The 10,247-nt window shown below is 41.1% G+C and overlaps 1 protein-coding gene across 1 annotated transcript; it reads left to right on the top strand.

The window, feature by feature from the left end:
- The first annotated feature begins 1,195 nt into the window (after window positions 1-1,195).
- On the top strand, window positions 1,196-7,208 carry gja2 (gap junction protein, alpha 2). Its single transcript, XM_033633763.2, has 2 exons — window positions 1,196-1,508; window positions 3,974-7,208. The coding sequence occupies exon 2, from the start codon at window positions 4,026-4,028 to the stop codon at window positions 5,082-5,084; it is 1,059 nt and encodes a 352-aa protein (XP_033489654.1). The 5' UTR covers window positions 1,196-1,508; window positions 3,974-4,025; the 3' UTR covers window positions 5,085-7,208.
- The last annotated feature ends 3,039 nt before the right edge of the window (window positions 7,209-10,247 follow it).

The following is a 10,247-nucleotide window of genomic DNA, read 5'->3' on the forward strand; positions in this document are numbered from 1 at the left end:
AGCAATAAAAATAGCTCTAAAAACATGCAAAAAACTAGCGTGCTCTGTGTCGATTATGTGTGTGTGTGTGTGTGTGTGTGTGTGTGTAAAGCTGATCATGAGTTTGGATAAAGATTTATATCAGAAAAGTGACAACAGCTGCCAAATAAATGAAATATTTTCCCCCGAAATATAGTAAAATTCAAATATAAACAAGAAGAAGTCAATATTGTACTTAAAGGTATACTTTGCTGATTTTCAACCAGGTCTGTGTCACTGTGTTGTGGGGAGTGTATGCAGATGAATAGTGTTTGGTTTCCCCTTGAGCTGCCTTGCTGTTAACTCTGCGCACTACCTAAAATGTGTTATTTTATGTCATTGATAACCAGCAGACAAGCAGGCCAGACCTGGTTCGAAAGTTGTCCAAAGTATACCTCTGAGTACAACACATGAGTAAATGTACTTGTTACTTTACTTAATGTAAATGTTACTTTCCACTAGAGCCTGCCACCCTGCAACAATCAGTCGATAAATGGATTAGTCAATCAGCAGAACATGAATTGGCAACTATTTTTCAGCAAAAAAGTCAAACATTTTCTGCTTTAATGTTTTTTAAATATGAGGATTTGACACTTTTCTTAGTCGTACATGATAGTAAAATGAATAGCTTTGGATTTTTTGACAGTTGTTCATATATAACAAACCATGTGAAGGCATCACCTTTGGCCCGAAGAAATCACACAGGGCATGTTTCACTATTTTTTTACATTTTACTTGACAAAAGGATTAATCAATAAAAACAATAGGAAGGATAATCAACAAATAAAATAACTGTTAACCGGAGTCCTATTTCCCATAATTGTTATATGGTCTACAACACAGCAACATGATGCTGCAAATGAGGGGTTTCGCTAACCTTTTAGTTGACACAAAGAATAAAGAACTTCCAGATGACACAGTCTAAACAGGATCAAGTCTGTAGATCTTTCTCTGTACATATGACCACCGTGCTTAAAGCCTATCAGTCACTTAACATGCAGTTATGTTCACTGCAGCACTTAGGGAAGGCTCTACAGTGTCTGACGCTCCTCCACACAGTCAAGGGTCACCATGAGAGTGACAACAAAGCCACTCCCATCAACGTGAATTATATTTAGATCACACTGACATGTAAGACTACCTGCATCCCCACTGGACTCTTGAGCTGCCACTCAGTTGAACAGGAACACCTCTTAAGCGAGGGGTTTGATGCTTTTCTACAAGTGGGAATGTTTTCATCTGTGCTCGCACAGAGACCAGACAGGGGCTTAATTGTGGTGGCTTGTTGAACAGTAGGCATTGATCAGGTCAGAGTGGGAGGGTAGCAGGCGGGATCATAGAGTCTCCAGTAAAAACTATCTGACAGAAGTTTATCTTGGCACTGCAGTTTCCTCCGTGGTTCAGGAGAACATGGCCTCTCTGTGAAGTGAAGAGGCTCAGTCACCAACAGACTGTTGGGCTGCGCTGCTGTAGGAGATGAACATTAGCAGGTATGTCCAAAATAATTGTGTTTAATGTCTCACTTAATAATCAAAAAACAAATCGGATTGCTAACGTTAATTTGGCCATTTACAGTATCAGTATAGAGTGTATATCTATGTCTAAGTATGGATTTATGAATGAAATCCAGGCTCAGTATTATTTACAACATTTACTACTGTGAGATAAGTGTTAATCTTTTAAGTGATCCTTTATTTCCTGGCTGACAGTCTTTATGTATTTCCAACAGGTGTTCAGATTCGCAGTCTGTTTATGTCTGATTGCTGAGCCCTATTTCTAAAGGACACGTACAACTATTTTTAAAGTAAAGTTTGGCTATGTTGTAACCAATAGGCCCTGAAATCTAAGCTAGAAACCTAATTCTGGACTTGGGGAGCACTGTTGGGTACTGTGTCACAAGATCTCCCCAGCCTGCTCCAGGGCTTTCTCTCACACACAGTCAGCTGTGTCCTGGTCCTTTTTATCACCATACACTGAATAGGACACAACCTTTGGAAGTACAAACAGTGAATTCATAATAAATCAGTGTTTCTATTAGTAAGCCTGTTCTGGGTTTTCCCTAGTACAGTAGTCTTTGGTTGTGGGGTGGCACATCAAAAACAAATACCATATTTATAATGATAAGCATACAAGGGATGTATTTGCACAACAACTAAACTGTTTGTCCTTACATGCTTATTGGATTGAATGTGACTATAATGTGAATATGTAGAATGTCAGTTAAAGATGTTTTAAAGATGAATCAGACAAACCATTAACGCACTTGACTGAATTTAGAGATGTACATGTACGCCATGGTCCCCACATTTAAGTGTGTGACACAGCTGTTGCGCATGCATCAATATACTAGCCACTGTATTTGTTGTCAGGTTTATTTGGCTCCTGTTGTGACCCATTGCCTCTAAATTTCTCTTTAAAGCTACTAGAATCAATATGTCTTTTAATAACAATGGATCAAATGTGAAAGGGGTCATTCACCTTGCAGTTTCTCTCAACTCTGTGAAGATTTCATCTCGTTCCACTCATAGTTTTGGTTTTACAGCCCTCAACTTTACTGTTTAGGTTCATTTATTACCTCTGTCAGTATCGTTGTCAGATACAGCAGGCAACTGTTAGGAGTAACGACAAAAAAGCTTTAAAAACCTACTTTTCCCAGAGCCAAACCATTGTTAGCAAATAGCTGAAGAGAATACAGTGAATATGGTTAGCCACTAAGACCCCTACCCCTCATTTTCATGTGCCACCTGCCCTTGGACATAGAGTTACAAGGGTAGTGGTTGAAAACTTCCCCTCATACATCATCGATATGCTGGCGTTTACCTAAACAGATGCGATGTGTGTTGCCGGACATTGCAAATATGCCGTGTTCTGCGATGATTTCTCTCATGGGCTACAGGCAGCCTGTTGCAGTTGTCAGGAGACTTGCGATTCGTTCACAACATAAGTTTCACATTATTAATCGATCAAACATGTCAACAGATAAATAAGATCACTGCTTCATTACCAGGCAACTAGAGGTGCTCTGCAGGCAACATTAGCTGCCCGTCTGCACTGAAAATAGGGGAGCGGTAGCAAATGCAACAACTTTGCTACTGGACATTGGTTACATTTCGGGCATCAGATGTCAACAAACGCAGGGGAATGCGAAATGCGGGACCGTGCAGAAATCAGCAATTAAAATGTAATGTTAGCTAGTTCACCACTGAGGCATTCTGGCGATCACTTTTGTTATGCTTGTTATAAAGAAAAGAACCATAATACATTGAAACATCATTATACTACTATAAATACAAATAAACTTTTGTGGTCTTCTTTTGTTGCTCGCACAGCTACATTGCCAATGATTTCTCATAGCACCTGGTATGAACTGTGCTGTGACCCTAACACTTGGCCCTTCCCTTCTTTCCCAACAAGAATCAGGACAGCTTACGTCTAGATGTACTGTATACGCTCAACAAGGAAGGGTAAGGGCTAAGTGGTAGGGACAAGAGGGGGAACTGGGATCGGGCCTAAATATTCATATTTCACTCAGGAGTTGGTGGAGACCAAAAACATGAGTGTAGAATGGAGAGTGAATATTAGACTTCTGTTCAAACCAGGCAGACAGAAATATTTAGAAATTAATGTTAATGTTGCTAACTGTTTGAATGTTTGCTAACAATTTCACAAATCAAGTAGACAAGTATTAATTTCAAAAGCTTTGTCTTCACAGCCTTTTTTCATTGTCCCCAAGTGGCCCGAAAATCCATTGTTGCTGTTTTTGGAAGGTTCACTAAGTTAGAAAACACACAAGACAGAAAACCATTTTCACAACCACAGTTTCACAGTCAGACCACATAAAAGGAAGGGCCTGATGTGTTTAGGACAGAGTGTACCAAGCCTGTTGCTAGGCCAGGGTCTGCCACATCACTGTGTGTTTATTCATCCAAGTAAAAAACAATCCCTCTCCTTACAGGTGTTTCTCCTGGTGTTTGTCGATAAAACTGAGTCTATATTTGTGAGCCAGTATGGGGGACTGGAACTTGTTGGGGAAGCTGTTGGAGAGTGCCCAGGAACACTCCACCGTTGTGGGCAAAGTCTGGCTGACAGTGCTGTTCATCTTCCGCATCCTGGTGCTGGGAGCTGCCGCAGAGAAGGTGTGGGGCGATGAGCAGTCCGGCTTTACGTGTGACACCAAGCAGCCCGGTTGTCAGAACGTCTGCTATGACAAGACCTTCCCAATTTCTCACATCCGCTTCTGGGTGATGCAGATCATCTTTGTCTCCACGCCAACTCTTATTTACCTGGGTCACATCCTTCATCTGGTCCGCATGGAGGAAAAGGAGAAACAGAAAGAGAAGGACATTGCCATCCAAAATGAAAAGCACCAGCAGTTAGTTGTCACCAAAGCTAAGAAGGCCCCAATTAAAGACAACCAGGGCCATGTACGTTTGAAAGGCGCACTGCTGCGAACCTACGTGTTCAACATTATTTTCAAAACCTTGTTTGAAGTGGCCTTTATTGTGGCTCAGTACTTCCTTTATGGTTTTGAGCTCAAGCCGATGTACACCTGCGATCGCTGGCCTTGCCCTAATGTGGTGAACTGCTACATCTCTCGACCCACTGAGAAGACGATCTTCATCCTCTTCATGCTGGCTGTGGCCTCCGTCTCCCTTCTGCTTAACCTGGTGGAAATGTACCATCTAGGCTTCAAAAAGTGCCACCAGGGCCTTCGTTACAGACGATCAAAGGATGCCAAGGCCCTAACTGAGCCGGTCATGCCCTATGTCCCAAACTATAACTACTTTGCTGGTCATCCTGCAGTGCCGGAACCTTTCCCCACGGACACAAAGTACAGCATGGCAGAGCCAAACTCTGCCTTCAGCCCCTACAACAGCAAAGCGGTTTACAAGCAGAACAGAGATAATATGGCTGTAGAGAGAAAAGGTAAAGCAGATGGAGATGATGTAAAGGAGAGGAAAATCTCCAGCCCTGTCTCTGAGTTGCCCATTGAAAATCAGCGTAGAAACAGTCAGTCAAGCAAGCACAGCAATAACAAGAGCAGGCTAGATGACCTGAAGATCTAGGGACTTTCTGTGTTTTCAACACTCATTAGCCTGTGAAAATGTTTGCATCAGTATGGAGGACTATGAGGGACAAAACTATTTAGTGACCACAAAACAGATGATGGCTGAGATCAATGTGCAGGAATTGAAAGTGCACAGAGACAGATATGTGAACATGGGAGAGGCCACAAACAGGCTTTAAAAGGACATACCAATAAATGGGTGTTATGGTCATATTTTCTCAGAAACAAAAGTGTTGGAACCAGTAGCATGATGTTGCTCAAAGGGCTTGGTAAAGGGATACTTTGCTGATTTTCAACCAGCTTTGTCTCATAGCAATGGAGGTAGTATTTGTATACAAACTGCGGCAAACTTCCCTCCATCTTACCAGTACCCAGATCTCCCTGATCCTCTCCCAACAAAAATCCACTGGATGACATCTTTCATTTCATCCAGCCTGTTGCTCAAACTACAGATTATACTTCTGCATCGTCATATGCCCACCATTATAGACACAAAGAGTATCTTTCTCAAATTCAGACCAAACTTTTATCAAACTGTAAAACTAGGCAGCGCTGATCAAATATAAACCAGGCCTCTGTTACGTCATTGCCTATTTCTTAATGCAAATCTTTTCAGAAACATATTTTAGCTTAATGTTTAACTCTAATACCAGATTGTTTGTAGCTAGCCACCCGCCATATTGTTTCCTGTGGGAAAAAAAGTCCAAGCTTGCATTATGTCACCCACCAAGGGGAGCATTTACTGGTCCAGTGCGGCGCAGTGCGTTCTGGTAGTTGTAGGCTTTCTACATCTTGAGCAAAAGCAAATAACACAACCCTTTCCCCCTGTTTTCTTTGGTCACGTAGCACCAGTTTCAAAAGAATTTGCATTTTTCTACTGCACAGACAGCCCAGCTTTATGAAAAGACCATTTTTCCAGTTGTGAGATACGTCTTTATATATGGTGACACTCGAATGCATTTTCCCTGCTCTAACTATGAGTCTGTGGGAAGTGAACTTAATTTGTGTATTTGAGTTAATGGTGAGTTATGATTACACAGTTAATTATTTACATGTTTACGTGTTTACGTGCTTCATCAGTGACTTTAAAACAGTTACAATAATCTGCTAAATCTACCTCTGTGGTTTCCTTTACATTTACATCAAAGTCCTCCAAGCATCTGATTGGTTAGTTTATTCACATGTAAGTCAGAAACTAGAAGGTGTTGTTGTGAAGCTGATGAAGTGTGGAGAATAGTAAAATGCTGTTTAAGAAAGTGATCTGTCTCCATCCTGCTGTTTTTTTTTTCTCAGTAAGAGTAATCCAACCATCACATATTGAACCCACATGTTCTATAACTTTAAAAATAAGTAAAGGAAGCTACATTTTTCACTCAAATCATGATGTGATAATTCCTCTCATGGTATCAAATCAACAATCTTGCAGATTAATTAATGTTCAGATCTGCTTTGCACCCACTCAAAAATGTTGACATTGATGAACTTTCATATTATGGGCGATAAAGATGCAAATAAGTTGAGAATGTCTTTGTTTACAAGCAGTTTACTTACTTAAACTGAGAGATGCATGAAAAAGATGTAAACTGGACAGTTTAAATATGGGAAATGTTTGGATTTGATTGCCACGTTACTGCATGTGGAGCATGCGTAACACATGACACATTACTCCACCCCAAGATGGACAAGTTTTTCCATTAAACGTTTGCTTTATCAATCAAATTTGGGGCAATAATGCATGGTTATTTAGATTTTCTGCAAAAAGTAGATATGTTGACATATACACACATTCAGTCGTTACCTACTTCTTTATGTCTGTGTAATTTGATTAAACTGATGTGCAGCAAAGGAGTGTTCTGTTAGTATTCATGTTTTAAGTCAGATATCAGATCTCTTTTGATCATCAAGGAATAAAAAACATCCATTTTTTTCTCGTCTGTCAAAAAAATGTCACAGATATACTCTGCTGGTATTTCTTTTGCTACTGACATGCAGCTTTTCCACAACATACCTTTGTTGGAGGCACGTTGGTGATGATATTATGTAATAAAACTGGGAACCAAAGTATTACTCATCCCACAGAACTAGACAATGATAGCATTCAAATAAATCTGTCTCAAGATGACTAATGTTTGAGTTTTTATCACTGTTAATTCATTAAATGTGAATTTAATGTGTTTCAAGTATTTGGACATCAAATGTTTTCGTCAGCACAGTTTGGTTTGTGCCGTCACTTCATCATGAATGTTTTTAAGTAAATTTAAATCTAATTTAAAATTTAAGTGGATGTATTTAAGTGGATGTAGACTTGAAAAACAGTGGTCTCCATTCACCTCCGAGTGAAAGACTCCCCCCATTTACCAATCCATGCCGACATCTTCAACCCACCACCTGCTTGTCTCCGATCTAGACGTCCAATTTGGAAGGACCCCCCGCCCACTGACTTTGATTCCCTGTCTGTCTGGGTGACTGAATGGGAATCCAAAGACACCCCAAACAAGCAGTGTCAGACCCGACTCAACCAGTCTCTGGCACCAACCTCCCAAGGAGACAGTGGTGCACCTTGAACAGATTTAGGACTGGTCAAGGTCCCTGCTTGGTCAGCCTTCACAGATGGGGAGCAGCTTGAGCCCAGTGTGTGCTTGTGGAGAGGAGCAAACCATGGAGCATATTATTGAAGCCTACCCTCTCCAAAGACTAAAAGGAGGTCTAGTCTCCCTCCACAATATAGATCAAGAGGCTACTGCTTGGCTTAAGAAATTTGTATTCACTAAATAAATAAATAAAAACCTCTGAGTCAGTTCTACACATATCAGACAGGAAAAGATTGACTTACTCCATGACTTTGACTGCAAACTGTTAACTACACAAGTTTATAACTGTTTTCAGAGCCGCCAGAGGGGAGTTGAGATTTATTAACTAGGTCTATTCACAGTTGTTGTTTTTAAAGCTCCACTTAATTGAAAAACTCTGAGTAAGGATAAGTGCCATGAGTTCAGGGTTTTTAACACAGTCTGAGTACATGAGGTATCCATATCAACAGGCAAAAACTCACTAGTCTAAATACAAAAAGGTCAATCTCACGTGGAATGTACACAGAGGCAGTCCTGGCTAGTTTTACACCCTGAACGAACCATCCCTCGGCGCGCATAGGGGGTATCAAAATAAAATATAAAAACAAAATAAAAATCAACCAAACACCCTCCTCCCCTGACAAGTAAAGAACAGTCCCTCCATAAGTAAAGAACAGTCCCTAAAGTGCGTTGAGGTTTGTGGGCCGTTACCTGCCACAAAGAGAGAAATGTGAACGGCTCGGTTCTCCTCTGACACGCCACATACCTGTGTGCCGCCACAGCTCGGTTGTCCAGGTATTACTGGGCAGTCATGACACCAACGAAAGAGGAAATTACTGGACCTGGAGTCGGACTTCTCTGTCACCGGTAAGCTGTTATCTTGCGCCGCAGAGCACTATGAGCCTCCGCCGAATTCCTGTCTGTGACCCCCGTTCAACCCACAACCACCAGGATTCGCCTTTCCTTTCTGCTGCTGGTTGAAATGTGATAATAGGGGCGCCCCAGTGCCCACTCCACTAACTTGACGTGAAAATGAGCAGTAGTCTCGGAAAACTGGCAAGTTTTGTTTGTTTTTTTTGGACGGCGCTCTCGCCCACATTGCCCATAGCAAAAACCATCCCTGAATATACACCAGGAAGAACACCGGAAAGCTCACAAGAAGGACAAGACAATCTAGCAGAGAACAAAGGGAAGACAGACTTACATACACTCTGACAGGGGGATATAATGAGATGCTGTAATAAAGCCAGTCAGAATTTGACCTTTCTTCACTGTATGCTACAGTTTTTGTCCACCTCAGCCTGCTATTGTTACAGCCCTGTTCCCCTTTTCAGCAGCCACAGTGCAAGCATCCCACTGCATATCCGAGAAGAAAGAAGAAACCTTATTAGGGCACATCAATGCGAGTGACAGTGGTTTCTAATGTGATTTCAATGCTAAGCTGTTATCTCTTTTCTCTCATTAGCAAAGCTCAGTGTACTAAACATTCAGGTGGCATGCTTCTCATTGTAAGGATGAGCTAATTGTCACTTTGACCAAGCGGCAACCCCCTGGGCTGAAAAATTAAGTGAGTGGAAACACAGAAGTGCCAAAAAATTGCAGTTCCTCAGAAGGCCACTTGAGGCTGGTTCCAAAAGCAAGTTACTCCCCATTGACCTCCATGTTAAAATGCCCAGCTTTACAGCAAAAATGAACATTTACAGCCTGGCACAAAAAATAATTTTGGTCTCTATAGCTAATTTTCTCAGTTCATTACAATTGTATGGGCAGTGAATTTATAACTCTCCTGCTTAAGTTTTATTAGGCTTAAAGTTATGGACAACTTAGGGCGGGGGAGCTTTGAGTGTCAGGCTGTCTGGAAGACATCATCACAATCTATGAGTCCAATCCACCACTCGCTCCTCTACAGCACCCTCTCGTCCGAATATGGTCACTTCTGGCTTTAAAAATCCAAGATGCCCAAACTCAATGCTTTAAAATAGGAGTCCACAAACTTTCACTACATCGATTATTTTTATACAGTCTATGCTTTCACCAGATAAGATGTTGGAAGATATCAGAATGATATCAGACTTTGACAATGTGGCTCAGGCCTTTGAATTCTATCATATTTATTTGTGATAGAGTGTACGCATGAAGAGCGGAAATCTAAATCCTGACTGAGATTTCTCAGATAAATTATTATCGTCACACAGCTGGTCTACGACTACTTTCTCAAGGATCTTTGAAAGAAAGGGAAGATTAGACATGAGTCTATAGTTGGCTAACACCTCTGGATCCAGGGTGGGCTTTTTTAGAAGAGGTTTAATTACAGCTACCTTAAAAGACTGTGGTACATAGCCTGCTAATAAAGACATATTGATCATGTCTAATACAGAAGCAGGGGCGTAGGTTTGATTTGAGCTTTGGTAGGCACCTGAAAAAATTTTCAGCACTAATTTGCGTGCATATTGTTTTGAGCTACAGATCAGGTGATCTTGATGACTGTTTCTTTAATCAGCTTCCTGAACTGATGCATTTGGCCTACAGATGATATACAGTACAGGCCAAAAGTTTGGACACACCTTCTCATTCAATGTGTTTTCTTTATT

This window comes from Epinephelus lanceolatus, chromosome 11 (assembly GCF_041903045.1).
Source record: "Epinephelus lanceolatus isolate andai-2023 chromosome 11, ASM4190304v1, whole genome shotgun sequence".
Taxonomy (NCBI): Eukaryota; Metazoa; Chordata; class Actinopteri; order Perciformes; family Serranidae; genus Epinephelus; species Epinephelus lanceolatus.

Coding starts and splice junctions, on each gene's coding strand:
- gja2 (XM_033633763.2), top strand. CDS start 4,026: ATGGGGGACTGGAACTTGTTGGGGAAGCTGTTGGAGAGTGCCCAGGAA.